General features: G+C 36.6%; 1 protein-coding gene across 7 annotated transcripts in view; it reads right to left on the bottom strand.

Moving 5' to 3' along the window:
* Nucleotides 1-14,819: 14,819 nt before the first annotated feature.
* Nucleotides 14,820-21,158, bottom strand: part of LOC142357342 (uncharacterized) — a 104,832-nt gene continuing 98,493 nt past the window's right edge. For all 7 annotated transcript variants that reach the window (XM_075409013.1, XM_075408989.1, XM_075409008.1 and 4 more), the window contains 2 exons: nt 18,225-18,391; nt 14,820-16,290 (listed from right to left, as the gene is read on the bottom strand). In XM_075409013.1, the coding sequence (XP_075265128.1) occupies nt 15,796-16,290; nt 18,225-18,391 (662 nt within the window). In that variant the 3' untranslated portion in view covers nt 14,820-15,795. The remainder of the gene's footprint in view (nt 16,291-18,224; nt 18,392-21,158) is intronic.

The raw sequence follows: 21,158 nt of genomic DNA, 5'->3' as shown, positions 1-21,158 counted from the left end.
GCGATCGTGTCAGTGTTATATCTCAGCATAGGAACCGAAGATAGAACATTGGTCAGTTGCTATATTCCGCATCTCATGATGAATATGATATACTAACCACAGCAGAAGTTTGGCGTCTCATGGAGAAGGCTTTTTTAGGCCCAGAACTATAAATTCGATCGCTGTGTTTTGCTAACAGCAGAATAAGCAAAAGGACAGTCAATCGAGCATTTATTTGAAAAACTAAAAAAGTTATTGGAAAACAGTAAATCGGGCAGTCAATAAGATACATTGATTAGGGACCTTTTCATAGCAAAAATGCAAGATCCAGAAATCAAATGAGAACTTCTTCAAGAAATTGTCGACCCCAGCCGGGCCTCAAAATTAGCTAGTAACACGGAACAGGGAAAACAAAATCAGTTACAAATTTTTAGTAGCCAATCCCTTTCGCAAGTGAATGCAATAACAATTCGAGGTCAATTTCACAACACACAGCCAAATTCACGGCAAAAATTTTCAAACACGAATTCGAAAAACGTGTCAGAATTTTTGAAACTGCGGCCTGGTTCTGTCTGCGATTTACACGGATAAAAATTTTGAATAGGGCAAAAATTGCAACAATTTGGATATACAGAACCATTTTGATCGGCTCTGTCGGAAAGCAAAATCTAACTTTCAAAGAAGTTCGCGCCCTAATGTCAATGAAGTTGATAATTCCATCAAATCATCTCCAATTGACAATACAGTCAAAGCTATCGTTGATAGCAATCACAACCCTGATTCAAATTTGACTATGACAGCTCGGATGTAACATGAATGACAGCATCGGCCGTACATCCTTCCAAATTGAACCCCGAGTGTTGATCTACTCACTGAGTCATGAAGCGTCTGTAGCATTGTGAGTGAGTCATTAGCTACAGAACTAATCAAAAACTCCCCCTGACACAATGGCAAACAACAGCACCTACTAAATCACCAAACAGTTTTGCACAGGAATTAACCCCTGTGATTTGACTGATACACACTCCAGGAACCAGTAACGACTGGCGTATCGAAGATTTGGAACTTGTGGAAGAACGCGATGCTATAAAACCTCTTGTTGATTGTTATCTTTTCGATGCCCTTCGCATTTCCGTTGTGCTACTGACAATAATTATGTACCAAAATATATTCTCTTGTTACCCTGACTTTAAAAATCTTGGTAACTTAATTTAATGGCGCAGCCAGTCTTGTGAGGATTTGTTTTGTTCGTGCCAAGAACTTTTTAATCACATATCATTTTTCTCATCTCAATCTTAAAATCTATTTGCTCACTCAATTCTTGTTCTATTGAGCCGCTAACAAGAGTAATCCGAAGCGTAACATGTTTCAATCTAGTTTAGTACTGAATATAAACGCAGCGGCATTCCACTAATCTGATTAAAACAAATCATTTCGCAGTTGTGGTTACGGAATTAGGGCACAATTCCAGTTGTGTTAAATTGGATCGCAATTGTTGCGCAAATACTCAGCTACTCTAACCGAGTATCACGTGGCGTAGTCAGCAACCAAAGAACAAGCACTCCTTGGGATTGAACTTTTCTGGGACAAACCGATTCTGGGCCCGCCTCTACGCTGGTAAAGATGGCACATTACACTGAATATCGCGATTCTTGTCAAAAAAAGCATTTACATCGATATTCTCAGAAAAGCACTCCATATGAAAATAATACTTCCACAAGAACCGGTGTATGAACAATATGTGAGAAATAGTACAGCACAAAGTGAGCGAAAACAAAGCATAAAAAAAGAGCCACTGAAGTGACTGAAATTTGTAGTGGAGACCACGAATGGAAACTGTGTGACAGTAAAGCCGTCTCTCTGTCTTAGCTTACTTCAGCTTGGACGCGGAAGGAAACCGAATATTTTGCTCCTTGGAAAAAAAGATGACATTAGCAAGACGACAAACAGGGATATGTGGACCCTATTGGATGAGATATTTACTCAGAAACGAAACATCAAATTTAGTCGCTATATATTTCTTAACTGTAACCAATTTAAAGGAGAACACTTTGAGGAATTCTACGGCTGCTTGAGGGAACTCTAAATAATTGTGGTTTTGGAAGCCACGAAGAATCTAAGATCAGTGATGTTTTCATAGCAAATATGTTAGATGGGGAAATACAACGAGAACTACTCAAACAAACAAACACACCTAAAAGGCATTCGAATTGGCAATAAATATTGAAAAGGAGATTCCCAATCAATTGAAAATCCCTATTACTTCTGCGTACGCAGTAGAATCTAGAACAAACCCTTCGGTAATTATTGTGCAAAGAAACTACAACAATTTGTGACCTCCATATCAAAGCAACAATTTTCGAAAACATATCCACTTTCCAAATTATGGAAATAGATAGTCCCCATAGCATCAAGAGAATTGCCTGGCGTAGGGAACACAATGCAAGACAGCGGTTCAACGAATAAACTTGTCAAGGTTTGTTATTAAAAATCGAAATTCATTGGAAACCAAAACCCCGAATGAACAATGTAGTCGATAAACAATCTGAAACAAAAACCGTTGAACAGTCAGTTGACGATCAGGAAAACGCAATTAGTAATTATTTCGTCAAACACAATTTTTACAAGGCCGATTACGACTCCAATTATGACGAAACAAAGGACAACTGTGTTTCAGTCATCTGTAACAATCAAATATTTTGTGAGGTGGAACCGGTAAAGCTGCAAGTAGAATTTATAAACGTAGATACGAAAGCATTCCTAGATTCGTTTGCACGATAATCCAAAATTCTAGCTAATGCAGTGATCAACGGAGATAAACATTGTCTATAGTTAACGGTTAGAGTGAAATAAGAGTTAGAACGTTTCTCAAAGAAAGTTCCTCAAACAGTGGTCACGATTATTACCACAGTACAGTGCAATGATTGGAAGGCTGAGAATGTTGAAGGAGCCATCGATGAAGGCAGTCATAGGCCTGTTAATGGCAGAGCACTATGTCAACTTCTAGGTCTCTGTTTAAATCATTCAAGATATACATACATACATATAAATATATATATATATATATATAATATATATAATATTAATCAAATTGAATTTTATATCAAAAAAATGCATGTAGGGTGTGGTTTTTCCTGATCTCATCTCTTTTATTGGTAGGCCACGCAAACAAGACATTTCACAAAAAATTTTACATTCACACATCAAAAAGGACAGTATTTTCCTATCAATCTCCAATATTTAGTCAACGCTTACTACAAAAAATTTATAGATGAAAAATTACATCATAACACTAAATGTTTATTCTGTTTTCTGATAATAACTTCATCTCCCCGATTTAAATCACTGTAAAAAGAGAAAAATCAGTTGAATTTGCGCTCGACTCCAATGTTTTGAATAAATCTTTTCAGAAAAGCAAATATCAGATGCCAAATATTGATGATTTATTTGACACGATAAAGCAAAAAAACTCGTAAGCATTAGATCAAACAGCATTTTGTACAACACATTGGAGTTGAAAATACGCTTATAGCCAACTGAATTTAGACCCGGAAAGATCACACCACTGCAACTTTAGTAATTTAAGCGGCAACAGGTCTCCTCTCCGTTTTATCTGATATGCCGGCAGCTTTACAGAAGGTTATGGATTATACTCAAATTGGTTTAAAAAAACACTCATTTTTTTCTAAGAATATATCCTAAATGTTAGTCGAGGATCACAACAAGAAAACATAAAAATTAGTATATGAATGTCTCAAAAAACTTGACAATGACAATCTTTGCATCAATTATCATAAATGTCAATTAGCAACAACACAAAATCAATTGGCGGGGCTATAAATTGAATTAATCCGGCATATCACTACTTGAAAACGGAAAACATCGATAATGTTACATCTCTCAGCATCTAAAAACACTCAAACGATTACTTTTCCTTTCTATGCTCAGTACATAAATCAGAAATAGGGTCCGTGTCACCCAATAGGTCCACTTCTAAAGAAAACTACAAAGTTTGATGGGATTGATAATTTTGAATCACATTTACAATACAATAAAAAATCATGTCGCACAAGCAGCAGAAAAAAACAGACTACAAGACCAAATTGGAAACACAGATCCAAAGCGATGCATCGCGCTCTGGTGCAGCACTAGAGCAGAGTTAGCCTACTTGATGGCACACAGACGCGTTTGCAGCAAGTTTCCTTAGGAGTATTGAGGAGCGAAGTTTTGTGAATTGATTAAAAACTGTAGGCGTTGATCGAGCAGTTGAATACTTTAAATATTACCTCTTCGGCAAATTTTTTCACCGCAAAAAAATGATCATCGAGCTGTATCATCAATCATGAACGAAAAACCGTTTCGATAAGTCCTTTAATAAGTGATTGACACGTTGGGCGGATCGTCTACTACCATTTGAATTTGTCACTGAACACCTTCAGGGCGCAAAAATGGAGGCGGATAGATTACATTTGCGCTAACCAAACCAAGAAGCAAAAGTTTCTAGAAAAAATGACAACGAATTTGCGGTTGCCACAATCGGCTAAATTCATGACTCAATTCCAGCAATATAAAAAAATCACCAAAGTCAATCTGTCAATCGCTGATTTCCACTCCCGCCACTAATACTCAACTACTGAACATTTCAGAATTGCTTTCTGCTTATGCCGCCATACAGATCAGTTGCTTCAATTGATTACTACAAACGTAACGACTTTCCCATAAAACAAACAAATCAAAATGAGCAGCACTAGTACTTCAACCTACACTACTCCTAAAAGCTCTGGAGGTGCGACCTTCCAATCCCCATTCCCAACTCCAATATCAACGTGACAAGGTCTTCATTTGAACTGTCTCCCCAAAAAATCGAAGCATCTCGTGACAATGTCTTCAAAAGTAACCTCTCAAACTCTTCAAAACGAGTTTCATTGCGGTGTTGACAACAAAAGATGCCGTTCTCAAAGAGATGCGCGACTGTATCCTCCAGAACAACGAGTAACGGTGTAAGTATGTATATGTTTACTTTCACTCATCCTGGTGGAATTTCTGCACAGGATGCGTTTGTGTCGACAAAATTGTGTCCATTCTCCTGGGACGATTTGCATTTTGGCCATATTTGCCTTGGGAAATCCTATATCTATATTAACAGAATCACAGTGCACACCCTTAGACCATTGCTGTGAAAGGATTGAAAAAATGCAAATAGATTTTGGCGACCAATTTTATACGAAAAGGGACAAAATGTTCTTTTAGTTGCATGAATCAACTAATTTTCAAAATATCCGACAAAAAATTTTGAACGGGCTAATGGTCGCAATCAAACACATTTATTATAAAATTCTCAAATAAATAAATAGTTTATCAATTACGTATCTGCGTGAAAAGGACCGCAAAACTGTTACCATTCCAAGCACACTTTAGTTCACGTCCACATATACCACTTAGCAAAGTAAGTACTGATCCCCACTGCAAAAACCTGTCTTATAGAAAAATTTTAAGTCACTATTTAGACAATGATACCCGTCGCTGATTATCTGGATAACAATGGCTTGGCCACTGCAGAAACGAGCGATGTTTTGATAGTGAAGGCAGTTACAAGGGCTCAATTGGATGCTGACCGACGATTCAAAGGACAAAGGAACAAATCGGTATCCTGATGCTTCATCCACCCAAAATTGTCAAACCATATAACTCGCACTGAGCGTTCATTTGAACTCAAAGCGTGACCTGCGAGGCCTCCGCGAAACTATAGCTCCTGGGCCAGTTGTTAATCGTATCAGGTACATTACTTCAGTAATGAAGGAGCCAGGAATAAAGGAGGTCACTTTTAGAAAAGTGATATCACTAAATTCGGCATCATGACTTAGAAAAGTACAAACTTACGCCTAAAGACATATGCCTAACGTCAACCTCGACTTATGACAAGATAACTGAAGACAGAATTGCTCTCATATGAAAGAACTGAAGAATAAATAGAGGGGTGACACTCAGAATCGTCATAGTCAAACAGATACCACTTCTGGTACTTCTTCAGCGAACTCAAACATCTCCAGGTCAATAACTGCATGAAAGCCAACAAAGCTGCTACCTTTGTCAACCCGTAGAACTTCCCCTCGTCCACTCAGTTTACTTAATCAAATTCGACTAGAAAACCTCAACGCATTGCCCCCAAAAAATTTGGCTTACAAATGTTTTAATTAATGTCTGCAGCTAAATTATTGATATGTCAATTTTTTTAATTTGAAAAGGCGGATATGGTGGAGAAAAAATGATTCTGTATAAATTTTCTTGTTACATTGACTTAAGAAAACCTTTTTCACTTAATTTAATTTTCACCTCCCGTCTCTTGAGGAGGTTATCTGGTCATGGCTTCCAATTTTCATTCATATTCCATTCTTCTTTTCTTACTCCTAAAATTTAGTTGCCCTCTCAATTTTCTTTCTATTGAGTCGACTCAAAAATGTAATTGGAAAAATGGCGAGTTTCTATCCGAATTAGTACTGAGTGGAAAAACAGCGGTTTACCACTAATCTGATTAAGACAAGTTCACTTCGCAATTGTAGTATTGGCAACGCGGAACTAATACCATTGAATTAAATTAGAACGCAATTGCTGCGCCTTTTTTCAGCTACTCGATCTGAGTATCACATCCGTCACTCAAACTCTAAACTTCACTTAGGGTAGTATTGTAAACAACATCACGACACAATGTCCATTCAAACTTCGAATAGCAAAACATTTACCACATCTAATCTCAGGCATTGGCCTTTCAAAAATGAAAAATATCAAATCTAAAGTGCACAGATTTTTTTCAACTTAAAGACCAAAAAAGACAACGGATACCAATCAATGTTCAAAATAGAGTCAACAGTGAATATAAAAATTTTAAAAGAAGAATACAGGGAAATAAAAAAAGACAGTTCGGATCAATGTTTTATATCCTGCATAATAATTACTGCAAAAAAGAGGAAACTAAAGATTTAGCATCCGATTCAAAAATTTTTCTCAAATCCATTCCAAAAAAAAAATGTTCCAAATGCCCAATTTAGACATATTAATACGACAAACAATTAAAAATTATCGGAGCGAACCTCATGATAAAATGTTTTTCCCACAATTGATCCTAAATATACAAACAAACAACTAACTCTCCACCCGGACACAGCAAAACACCGTAACTTCAACATTTTGTGTGGTGATATGACAGGCTCGTACAGATTTAATACTGTTTTTTATGTACTCACTGATATGACCGCCGACTCTCAAAAAGCAATGGATCATAACCTTATAGGTCTCAAAAAAACTTTTTGCTTCATCGTTGGTATCATAATAATGAGCAAGGGTTCTGAAGATAAAAATTTTCAATTAGCTACAGACTGTTCTAAAAAAAAACTTCGGATAAAAAACTTTGTTCAGTTTTCTGCTCTGTACATTACCTCACTAAATCTATCCACAATTGAGCCAATTATTCCATCTTTTACGATCACTGCTTCGAAACAAGAGAACTACAACTGGACCGATGTACAAACTACACACTATAATGCCGTTGAAACCCGCATTGAAAATCAAACTGAAAATAGTCACTACAAATTGCAACTCGAAACACCTGTTAAATGTGACGCCGCTCGCTCTGGTCCTCAGCGGCTATCGAAAAACTGATTGTCGTTCGGTGGAAACCTATATCATTAGCATTCATATTTTAAACTTTAATTGAAAACGATAAAACGTAAATGGATTGAAATTACTCGGAGTGGTTGGCTCTATTAAATATTTTCAAAATTTAAATGTTAATAGGGTAAAGATTTTTTAGTCGACCTGATCTTCGGGCTCTCTTGTCCGCTCCTAACGAACACCATTTTAACGAACACTCCTTCTAGTAGCAGTCGTTTGTCACAGTAGGTTGATCGTCTTTTACGATTCCAATTTGAACTAAACATCTTGTAGGCGCTAAAATGGGTATAGTGGATTACTTATTGCAAAATCTATATCAACCATCAAAAAGTGTATCAGCTTATTATGCGAATTTTAATTGGAGCGTTACAAACATTACATCTGATGCCCAAACATTCCAAAATACTAAATCTGTTTCGCCGACTAGTTTAAACAAATTTTTTTAGAACATGCACCCGCAAAGCAAATTACTACTATTCAATCACGCAATGAAATCTCTACTAATTTAAACATTGATCATGCACCGCGTGTTCACTTTTCTCGAAATAAAAATTTACTTGCGTAGCAAATTGCTACTACAAAATTAGCCAAAATTTTTTCTTTTAATCGGAATATGTATTATGCAGGGTGTTTTCGCTTGTCTGAAAATCAAATAGCACAGGCTCAGCAAAAAATTAAATCCGATTTAATTAAATTTTATTCTTCCGACCCGAATATCACGCACGCATCGCGTGTACATTTGCACTGAAATATAAATAAACACTCTGCTCAAGTACAAACTATTCTACAATACAGCACAGCATTGCACCACTACATTCTGCTCAACAAAGCAATGTATTAGCTTCTCTCGCCTTCCAAATTCCACGGCAATTTCAAAAATTTGAACATGCTAAATTCACACTCAAATCCAAACAGCATTTCTTTCCATATTAGTACTAATGACAAATATTTCAACCAATTCAAATTTTGAAAACAGTTGCTCAATTATTCAATGATTCCAATGTCTGCATCAGACAACAACTTGCCTAATTCAAACATAATGAAGCGTTCATCATCTTTCTAACCGGTTGCCCCGCGTATCTTTAACGACAGATACAACGCCTAACACGTCACACAGATCATCCCCTAATTCAAGTATTTACTTTTCCTTAAAAGATAGCACGCAAGTTCTCTCCTTCGATAAAGTGGTGGTAAAAGTTTTTTAACAAATTTACTTGCATAACGAGCAAAAACACCGTCGTTTAAGAGGTGTGGGATTGCCTTCTAAGCAATGACGAAGCCCGACTGAAACAATTTAATCATTATCTCCAGTCCTGTGGGCGAGACCTGCATGTCCGCAGCAATTGGAAAAATACCAATTCCCAACGCAATCAAGGACGCTCTCATCAAAGAGACTCATCCGGGCAGCCGGGAAATGGTTTGTTCAGACCAGCCTTCCTCATGGCCATACCTGAACCGTGGCGAAATCTTGCAGAGTTATATATAAAACTTTTAAAGCAATTATACCCACCAATCAATTTAAACCACATAAACCATGTATAATCCCCAATCACTAAATACAAATCGACTTTGCAGGCCCAACTGATATTGGAAAAAGTATTTTGGATGATTTTTTGATAGTGCAAATGCATCAAATAAATTAAATTCTTCATACAATTATATAAAAATTCATGGTATTCCAAGATCTTTTAGAACTGACTAGAATCGTTGTCTTATTTGTTATCAAGCGAACAAAATTGCACAAAAAACAGAAACCTAATACCAGCACCTGCAAATGATCATCGTGCAAATAATTTAGAACAACGGTTCATTAGTGCACTTTAATGACGTCTTGCGTGCAAAAAAGCATCACATAAGGACACTAACTCCTTCAACATAAAAAGAACTAACTCTTTAACCAGCTCTTCATATGCAATCAAAAAACAACACGACAACACAGATCTTGTCATTCGAATCACACTTTGGCCCTGCTGTCAACACCCCGCTGAGTACATCACCTTCATATACTGGCTTAATCTATTATAGAAACACTTATATATTATTTATACGAATAAAGGGTTATTTCCAATGAACTGCTACCGGAAAACTAGGTTGACTATCACAGAACGGGGAAGTGAAGAAAAATAATTGTAAGGTTACAAAAGCCGTTGAAAAATGGGAGAAATTTGGCACGGATGGTGAATTTCGCTTCCTCAAAACAGAGAAAATTTGTACTGCTCTTCCTCCAAATGACAAAGTGGTCATTTTGTAGCTGGCACGTAAACGATAACCCCAAAGGAGATCCAAAAAAACTTTGATGGCTTATATGAAGTTTCGGTTACTGGCTCTGTTGTAATAAAATTCGACGAACACACATCAATAATTCCCGAAACAGAAAAACTCGAAATCACTGTTCGTAAAAATGTTAGAGCTAAATTAGGTATCCGCGTAGAACGGGGTAGAAATCTCCGCAAATATACTTAAAGACGTGGCTCTCGATTGATAGAGAAAACTACGGAAGTTACAGTTGCCACTCATACGTTAGAATCATTGCTAATTCAAACGGGAGACTGAAACAGGAAACATCGTTTCAGGGACAAAACGAGTGGCATTTCGTCAAATCGCTCGAATAATGCACAAGAGATGCTGTTGAGTATGCCGAAAGGACCATCCAACCTTGCACCTCAAGATGCAGTCCCAGAAAATAGTCAACTTCTGGTCCCAGCCGCAACGACCAAAACTACAGAGCTCCTCCTTGCATCTACTTCTGCACCTCATTGGGCACTTCAGCAAATTCCCCTTAGACTCGGGAAAAGAACCCGACAAAGCCCAAAGTTTTGTATTAAAAATTTGCCAAGGATGGTTAGTCGCGAGAATTAACAAATTCCTGTCCTCCAAATTGAGAAAACCCCAAACGGCTGAAAAGTACTGGAGTCCCTTAATTTTGTCAACCAGTGTCTTACAGCCATTTTTGGACGCAGCATAGCAGTTGGAGCTCATTCTTAACATATTCTTTTTTCCCGGATCATCGAAAGAGCTTCACCTTCTGGCCCAAAATTTTCCCCTGCAGATCACAGCCCTGATATGGATGTGGACTTCGATTATGAAGTATTTGCAGATACACGGACTTACTCATTCAAACGGTAAAAAATTATTTTGAAATTTTATTATCACTAGCTAGTCATAACCATTATATATATATATATATATATATATATATATATAAATAAATATATATAAATATATATATATATATATATATATATATATATATATATACATATATATATATTAGCTGTTACATAACCGGTGAATCATAATTAATATTTTACATGGTTGTGATGACACGTTCAATCTTGTTTTTTTTTCAATTTTTCCAAAATGGGGAAATGTCATACATGATAATTCATAATTTTTTCCCACTGCAGTAAAATTTACATGCGATGATCTTAATTTCAATTGGAGGTTATTTCTCAGATGTCAAGATTGTTTCTGTAAGTATCTCTCGTTATTTCTTGTTGCTCACATGTATGTCGTTGTTCAAATTCATTAAATGGTAATTTTTATTGGCTCACGAATCTTTAAAGTTGCATAGATTATTTTCTTTTCTTTGCCTCTCATTTATAATTGGTAAATTTGATTCTTAATTTCGCCAACCTTATTCACTAACAAATAGAAGGAGCTAGAATATGCCATTTGACTTGCTAAGCGAATAACCAAGCTACCTTTTGCTAGCTAAACGCGCCGAGCAAAATTTCATCCTAAAAATCAAAGCTAATTCGAGTCTCAAAAAACCGTTAATAAATCTGTTTGTGCAACACATATTTCATTGAATTAAAACTCTTGCAAATCGAGTCTTGCTCTAGGAACGGAACACATAAATTTTCTCTTCAATGCACATAATCTGTTTTGTTTAGCATAGGGATACAATTTTTTCCCTCAGTCCATGCAGTAATTTGAAATCGTTTTGGCATGAGCTCCCCAATAATAAGATGGTTGATACTATTTGCTACTTGGGTGCACTTCTCTTTTTGTCGTCTGAAAAATGGCCTGTCCGCTCTTTTTTTTCTTCCAACGGCTTGCTTATACAATATAGAATTTTTTTAATGTGCTCTGGTTGAATAAATTTTTCAATGTTGTTGTGAACGTCACTATGGTTTCAAGATTGAAAGGAAAAAACAGCAAATTGAAAAGAATGACGAGATATTTGGAAACTAGAATCTTATTAAAGAAACAAATATATGTTTGCCGACTAATGCGACAACTTTTGAAATTGGTCAAGATATAATTTGACGCAAGGTTGCCACAAAAATCACAAAAAGGGCGTGAAATTAGTCTGTTTCGATGACACTTATTTTTGGAGCTTCGACATGCTGTAGCACATTGAATCTGCCTCTTGTATTTTTCAGCCGAGTGTTTTATCCCTTAAAATTTTTATGCAAACAATTTTACCTAAAAAAGGCGTGTACGGTTTTCTAAGAAACAGCAGTCATTGTTGCATTAGAGTACTTACAGCTTTGTGACTTAAGATTCCATTTATACAGACTTCTGACTTAAGCTATATAGACTTTAAGGCTTCCGGAACAGTAAGAAGGGTTAAATGTTTGAAGGGGGTTTCAGGGAGGGCTTGGTTTCAAGATTTTGAAGTTTCAATTGAATTTAGGTGTTGTTTTTGAAACGGATTAATGCTTCTTCTTTGGTCGTCATATATGCACACCCTTGATTTTGAATAATTGATAGTTGTTTATAACAGCAAAATATGAAAATCATTTTTTGTGATAGTCTTATTACCACTTTGCTTTTTCAATTTTGTTCCAAAATGGGGAAATGTCATGCCTGATAGCCCATATAATTAATCTACTGCAATCAAATTTACATTCGATATACTTAATTTCATTTAGAAGTAAATTCATAGATGTCAAATTTAGTTAAGTTAGTGCCCCTCGTTATCTATTGTTATTCCAATGTATTTTGCTGTTCGAATTCACGAGTTCTGAATTGTTATTGGTTTACGAATCTTAGTAGTCGCTAAGATCATTTTCTTTGCTTTGCTTCTCGTGTCTAGTTGCTAAATTTGATCCTTATTTTTGCCACCCGTGTTCACTCACGGACATAGCGAGGTAGAGTTTTTAAATTCATTCGCTAAGCAAATACCCAACTTACCTTTTGCTAGGTGAACGCGCCGAGCAAAATATATTCTCAAAAAAATGAAAGCTCAATCGAGTCTCGAAATACAGTTAACAAATCTGTTTGTGTATCTCATATTGAAATGAAGTAAAAATATTGCAGCCCTTGAATCTTGTCCTAAGATCACATTGTTTTCCCATCAACAACCTTAATCTGTTTTGTATGTTTTTGGGTTACAAATCATTTTTATTCCTTAGTCCACACAATATTTTGAGTTTACTTTCGCATGAGCCCCTCAACGCTAAGATGATAGATATCAATCGCTACTTAAGTACAGCTGCCTTTGTTTCAACTCGAAATTTCTCTGTGGGTTCCTTTCTTTTTTCCAATAGCTTGCTTAATAACATGCAAATTAGTTACAAGGCTTTGGGCCAATAAATTATTAAAATTTGATTTGAGCGTCACTATAGTTTCCAAATTGAAAGGAAATGACGTGACGAAAAATTGAAAAGAGTGACGAGATATGGGCAAAATATGATCACAATAAAGAAAAAACATGTATTTGCAACTAATGCGACAACTTTGGAATTGGTCAAAATTTGGCTTGACTCAGGGTTGTCACCAATATCAGAAAAGGGCGTAAAATTAGTGTTTAGATGCCACTTAGTTTTGGAGATTCGAAATGCTGTGGCACATTAGGTTCTGCTTCTTGTCTTTTTCAGCCGAGAGTTTCATTTCTAAAAACATAAATGTAGTCAGTGTTAGCTTAAAAAAATTTGCTACAAACATTGGCCTACATGACGTTTAGCTGGAAATAAAGAATTGAGAAATTGAGTCCACAGCCTGTTTCTGATTGGTCGACAAAACTTATTTGTCAGAAAAACACCATTACGAGCGTCTAAAGGTACCGAAAGAAATCTAGTTCCAAAGAAAGTGGCTGGAGCTTTCAGGTGCCGATTTCCGATGCGGAAAGCGCTTAAGTTTTGAGAAAGGAGTTTTTCGCAACACAATTAAGAGCCTTAAATTGAAAAATGGGATCAATTAATTGTGAAAAAGTAATTCAGTTTGCAGTTTGGCTGTAAAGGCGTTTAACAATCCTTTTGCAGCTCAATTCTACGATTCAATGTTTAAAGATTACTATAATGAGGGATTATACTGCAATTAATCTGCCGCACATTTTTTTGCGGAACGCGGTGGATAGTTTGCGGTGAAAAGCAGTTTTCACTTTTCAAATTCCAGTTCAAAAGTGAAAAACACTGACTGGAATTTTCATATAGGGCACCGTCTTTTCGTCCGCGAAGTTCGAAAGTATATTTGACACGCACAATGTATTGTCAGGAAAAGTGAAATCTGGAAATAAAAACAAGTAATTTTACTCAAGAATTTGGTACCGGTAGACGCCCGTAATGACACCGTTTGTCCAACCATTAAAAGTGATGTGGCGTCGGGCTGTCAGTTGAAACTCCCGTCGGCTGAAAAGAAACTAGGAAAAGTACCTTTTGATAAAAATGAATTCAAATTTGATATTAATTAAAACAAAATCAATTCAAATAGGGAACGATTAGAGCGGAAAAGCGCCTCCATAAAAGAGTAACGCGGAGAGCCCACGTCATGATAAACTATGCGCAGACCATGTCTAATAGATAGATATATATTGATATATTATGCAGTTTTTGGCTCAACGTTCAATAAGTTGAAAAACTTTTCTGAAAGCCTCATTTGCCTAACCAACCCTGCCTTTCGACCCACCCTGTAAGTGACCAAGCGCATCGTCCTTTTCTATTTGATGATTCTTTATTATTATTATTTTGAAAAAGACAAATTAGGGTTCGGTTTATTTATCAATATACATTTTTCATTTTTATTCTTCCTCATTTTTTGTACGGTTTCGTAAGAAAGAGATGTCATTGGAGCATTAGAGTACTAATAGTTTTGTGACCTAAGATTTAAGTTATATAGACTTGTGACTTAAGTTACATAGACTTTACGACTTTAAGACTTCGTATTGTTACTTCGATGTTACTGTAACAGTAAGAAGGGTTAATATTTGAAGGGGTTGGGGGGGGGGGGGGGGGGTTGATTTCAAGTTTTGTGAACTTTCAGTTGAATGTAGGTTTTGTTTTCGAAACGGATTAATGCTTCTTCTTTGGTCATCATGTATACACACCCGTGATTTTGAATAATCGATAGTTGTTTATAATTGCAAAATATGAAAAGCACCTTTTGTAAATGTTTCATTACCACTTTGGTTTGTTAAATCGACTGATTATGAAGAAGAGGTGTTAATTTTACACTTCAGTTAGTATAAGTTTTGTATGCTTTATAATAATAGCATCTGGTTAGTAGAAGAAGTAGTTTGTTGATTGACCTTAGAGACAAACAGACGAAATCACAAGTTGCTCATTTTCTATCAAATATTCAATCGATAACGCATTGTTTGAAAACAACCACCGTCGACCCATCACGTTGCATGCAACTAACTATTAATTCCAACACCCGGGTTCGAACCCTGGTAACTTCATAAATGTTTCCAGTATTTTTTGTCGACCATCAAATTGATCATACGCATATTTTGCATGACACATTTTTCACCACCCAGGGGGCTGTGTTTCGGGAAAGAGGAAAGAAGGGGTTGTTTAGTGGATCAGGGGTGTGATAAATTAGCGGAAAGATCATTCATGTCAGCTGAGGTATTATTTATTAACAACTACATTTTCATGAGTTAGGGCTAAATAACAATAATTGATTTATGGGTAGGGCTGTAAAAGAGACAACTAAAATAAACTTCGACAAGTACGTTCAACAGATTTTGAGACAAGTTTTAAAACGGCTACACTGTTCAAATAAAACAAAAATAGAAACGGTCAAAAATTTTGGCATAGTGGCAAATCTGAAAAGTTCATGTCTAGCGCCGTCTATCACGGCCATTATACACGTCCCTTCGGTAAAAAGGGAACAAAATTATTAACAAATTTGATAAATTAATAACAAATATTTTGTTAAAAAGTGATAATTTGTATTGACATCGAGTTCCATCTGTCGTCATTTTCCTGAATTGCTATTGGCTGTTGGCTTGGACGAGTTGACCGAAGATCCACCCGAATCCTCGCCTGTAGTTGTCGTGGTCGTCCGGCCTAGGTTCGATCCCTTGTGGGGGTCACCACCCCCAGCTGCCGAATTATTTTGGGCTGAGAGCGGAGATCTGTTGGAGCTGGATGAGTTGTTTTTGGTATTGTTGCTATTACTTGAGGCGCTCGAACCCGGAGTGGTACCCGGGTGACCCCCCGATGACGCCCCGGAGAGGGAGGCGGGTGTATGTTGTGACGTCGGGGGTTGGGACTGGGCTGAAGGGGGTGGGGAGGGGCAGTTTTTGGCGTTTTGTTCTAGGGACTTGAAGAAGGGGGAGTTGATAAATCTGTGATAGGAGTCTCGTTTCATTAGCTGATATATTTGGTTCTGGGCCTCTTCGAATGTCTTCGTGTCTGGATTGACCATATTCCGATTGATGATCTCCCGTATCCGAGAGTCAATGCTCACCTTAACAACCACACAAAGTTCAACTACATCGTGACATAATGCATGTCCAAAGTTAGAACACCTCGCGAACAAAGTTTCTTTTGTTTCTTTTCATTGCCATATATGTAAAGCTATTAATGCATGTTTTTTGGAACTAAAAGTTGCATTGCCTAATAAGAGGCGAGACTATTCATTACAATTCATATATACCATTATAGAGTGTGTAAAAATATCAATAATTCTGGGTTACAATATACAGGGAAAAGCAAACAGTCTCCAAGGCTATCTTCGTTGTAGAATAATAAATACTGACTATGAAATCTCAAGTTTCTACGATTTTTCTGAGTTGATTGTGTTCGTTGAGTCAAGCCTGCTCCTACGTACCAATAAAACAAGTATGAACTCGTTTGAAAAATTACTAACTTACAGCAATTTTTGCAGTTATAAATTCTTCTATTACTGAGGCGCGACCACCAATCATTAACTAACATGACTTCTCTTAAAACCTTTTGTAGAGTCTGGAAACGCAACCAAACCCCAGTGATATGGGAGGTTCTTTCTTGTAAGATCACATAAGTCGCTTACAGCAAATTATCAATTTATCAGATCGCATGAGCTCTTACGCGATAAGGATTATGCATTTCATAAATTTTATCGTGTAATTTATAAGATTAATTACATGACAAAACTGAACTTTTAATGAATTATTATTTTTATCAGATTTTACGCAAGAATTCAGTATGTCTTCTTGATTCGAGACAAATTTAACTGCATAAAAGCTATTGTTTTACTAATGGTGTTCCTGCAACTTTAAAACTTTATAAAAAACGTATTGCTATAAGTTCAAGGTGTTTGTTGTTTGTTTTTTTTCCATTGTTTGCTGATACATTTTTAAGCATATTTTAACCTCTATCGAATGTTGCAAAACCGATGTTAATCTTGCAAGATTCTTTCGAGACGGATCGTGATAATTATTATGCATAGTTTTTTGTGTGTTTTTAAAATTCTTGAGCGATCTGAAAAACTTAAAACCAAAATCCAAACTCGAATGGTGTGGGTTTGAGTTGTGACTGCATACTTTTTTTAGCCAGACGGCCGTTACCATTGCAATATTTCCAAAGAAAGCACTGAAAAATTACGAATAATCTTGTCAGTTTCTTGCAGGATACGTGAAAGATCTTGCAACCCGAGTCGAAATGTGAGCAGATATAAGCGGAAATTTTTGTTAAGAAATGCGTTAAATGTGCGGAAATTATATAATAAACATATTGAATGTGTTGAAACTTTAAATTTAGACGCTGAATGTGCTGCTAAAGAATTTTTGTCTGCAATTGACGACTCATTTCTCACAATTTCAGCAAATTTTTTAGCACATCTACACATTTTCAGCACCACCATTTTTCGACACATTCCTTACGTGATTCCATCACCACAAAGATTCAAACCAAATTGTTACTTAATATCACCACTTGAGAAAAGGATGGAAGTTCAGCGCTTTCAGCACATTCCTTACATAAACGTTTTTTCTTGCAAATTTATTGCTCACCATAGTTTATGTATTCAGCATAGAGGCTTCTTCATCTTTTGCAATTCTGGAGAGCCACCAATCAATCAGAATTTTGCGTTGTTTTTGTAACAAATAATAATTCATGTTCTTGGAAATAATATTAACTGAAAAAGGGTCACACTTTCATCAAAAGCGCTGAAAAAAGTTTTTCGGCGGAAAAATCTTACATAATTGTCCGCTAGTTATGTTGACATGTGCTGAAATTATATAAGAAATTTCTTGAAAATTCGACACATTAGGCAGATAATTATGTAAGATATATCCGCTGAAAAACATTCTTTTTTAGCAGCTGTCAGCACATTTCTTAGATAATTTTCAGTAAAAATCTCGACCCGGGAGGATTAGCATGGGAACCCGACCGTGGAGAGTGGGAGTGATGAATGGATACCTCTTTTGGGGAGAGGACTGAGATGTACTCCTCGTAGATTTGTTTGCACTTCTCAGTGATGTGGCTGTTGTCCCTCAGTTCCTTCAGTTCCTCACAAGACAACCAGAACATCATGTTCTCCTCACTGTACTCACTCCTCAGAAAGTGACGGAAACTGTCTTGGCCCCCTTAACACACAAAAACCACACATTTATGAAACTTATCTAACCCCGGGTCCGTCCAAAAATTGTCAATCTAAAACGCAGGAAAAGTTTCTGTCTGTTCTGTTTTAGTTAGTATTAGTTAGTTTCAGTTTCACTATAATAAAAAAGAATTAGTTTTATTGGTTATTTGAATGAATATTAAAAAACCGAGAAGTTTTGTCGAACCAGCATCGTTTGTGGCACGTATGATACCAAATGTTTCTTACGTTTTTAAATCAAACATATCGAGTATTTCAAAACCTAGCGCCCCAAAATACATGTCCTATGATAAAACAATTCTTTCGTCTAAACCCGAACATACCGACAATTTCTTACGTTGAAAAGTGAACAGGCCGAACTTTTCTTACACACTTTTTTGCTGTTTTCGTTTTGTCTCCTTGACAATACATTTGCCACTTGGGACCCTCTCTGCCATGAGTTTTACAAAATTAGTTTTATAACACTATTAGTTTCCATTCTCCAAAAATAAACACACAAATCTGTGAAATCTAAAAAAGTTTTGCAATCTATTACTTCATCATCTCTAAGACACTTATTATATGTAAAAGAAGAGTTATAAGAAATTGAGGTGTTTCGAACAATTCTGTTAGCATTTTCGAATACTAATATAGCCTTGGAGACCCCGACACATGTATAACAACTTTTCAACGTTGTTCAAATTATACAGCAAAAAGACCAATTTGAAATTTAAAAAATTTCTGACTATTTTCCTGCGAAAAGAAAACAATTGCAATTTATTACACAACTTTAGCCCGCTGTTTTACTTCTTTTGTTCTTGACTGCATTATTTTTTCTGATTTCCTCATCATAAAATATGGCCGTTGAATAAATCAGTGATTTTTCAAATGTGATTTGTTTTCAATATCGAAAATTTTGCTTAAACAAAAAAGATATATTTTTGTTATCTAAAAGATTTTTCTGGAAGCTTGCAAACTTCATGAATATCCTCATGGAAAATTTTTTTCGTCTACTTGGTCGCATTACCTGTTAGATTAAATAGTTTCAATTTTCCTAACGAATGTTTTAATCCTTTTAAAATTTGCTTTATGAAAACAATTCTTGAAAGGTCCTCGTAAACAATTGTCAGAGACAACTCAATATTGTGCTACGAGTATTTTTTCTGCTAAAGTTTTTAAATTATGCTACCAAATTTTGATACCTCACTATTCTCTCTCGTCTTCTCACCTCCTAAACTTTCAACAAAATGATAAATTTTAAGTTTTACTTAACTTAAAAACATAGGTAAAGTTAAATCATAAGCAAGCAACAGTTAGCCCGCAACGTTAACAAAATCGTTTTTTTAGAACCATCTCCTATATTGTTTGACACAAAAGAAAACAAAAAGGCAAAGTAAAATATTTTCACCTGAGATATAGCTTACTTAGTACAATGAAAATTACTTGGCTGAGTTGTACATAAACATGGACAAACAAATATGCATTGAATTTTTTTTGGTATCTATTGCACCACACTTTAAAGCAAAAAAATATCAAGACAAAGAAAAATAAAATTAGTGACCGATTGATTGAAATTTATTCTGTAGAATTTTAGTCGTGGTGACAGACGTGCGGGGGAATTTGCATGAAAAAAGAAAGTGCGTTGTGTGCGTGTGTCAATCTATGTGTGTTTCTTTGTGATTGTGCGTGTCAGTGAGTATGTGTGTCTGTGTGTGCGTGAGTGAGTGTGTGTGTGACAGAGTGCGCGCGCGAGTGAGTGAGTGTGTGAGTGTGCGTGAGGGAAAGAGTGCCTAAGTGTGTTTGTGTGTATGCGTGGGTGGATGTGTGTGTGTGTTTGTGTGTGCATAAATGAGTGTGTGCGCGTTCGTCTGTCTGAGTGTGTATGTGTGTGTGCGTGAGTGTCTGTTAGTGTGTGCGCGCGTGAGTGATTGCGTGTGTGTGTGTGTGTGTGTGTGTGTGTGTGTGTGTGCGTGAGTGAGTGAGTGTGTGCTTGTGTGTGCGTGCGTGTGTGTGTGTGTACGTGCGCGCGTGCGTGAGTGTGTGTGTCGTGTGTGTGTGTGTGTGTGCGTGAGTGTGTGTGTCGTGTGTGTGTGTGTTGTATATATATATATATATATATCAGAGAGTGAGTAAGAGAGTGAGTGATTGAGTGTGTGTGTGTGTGTGTGTGTGCGTGAGTGAGTGAGTGTGTGCTTGTGTGTGTGTGTGTGTGTGTGTGTGTGTGCGTGTGTGTGTGTACGTGCGTGCGTGCGTGCGTGAGTGTGTGTGTCGTGTGTGTGTATATGCGTGTGCGTCAGTGAGTGAGTAAGAGAGTGAGTGATTGAGTGTGTGTTTGTGTGTCTGTGTGTGTGTGCGTGCGTGCGTGAGTGTGTGTGTGTCGTGTGTGTTTGTGTTGTATATATATATATATATATATATATATATATATATATATATATATACATACATATATATATATATATATATATATATATATATATGTGTGTGTGTGTGTGTGTGTGTGTGTGTGTGCGTGTGCGTCAGAGAGTGAGTAAGAGAGTGAGTGATTGAGTGTGTGTGTGTGTGTGTGTGTGTGTGTGTGTGTGCGTGAGTGAGTGAGTGTGTGCTTGTGTGTGTGTGTGTGTGTGTGTGCATGTGTGTGTGTACGTGCGTGCGTGCGTGCGTGAGTGTGTGTGTCGTGTGTGTGTATATGCGTGTGCGTCAGTGAGTGAGTAAGAGAGTGAGTGATTGAGTGTGTGTTTGTGTGTGTGTGTGTGTGTGTGTGTGTGTGTGTG

Source organism: Convolutriloba macropyga, chromosome 2, assembly GCF_964194025.1.
Source record: "Convolutriloba macropyga chromosome 2, txConMacr16.3, whole genome shotgun sequence".
NCBI lineage: Eukaryota > Metazoa > Xenacoelomorpha > Acoela > Convolutidae > Convolutriloba > Convolutriloba macropyga.
This window is presented reverse-complemented; position numbering and strand designations above follow the sequence as displayed.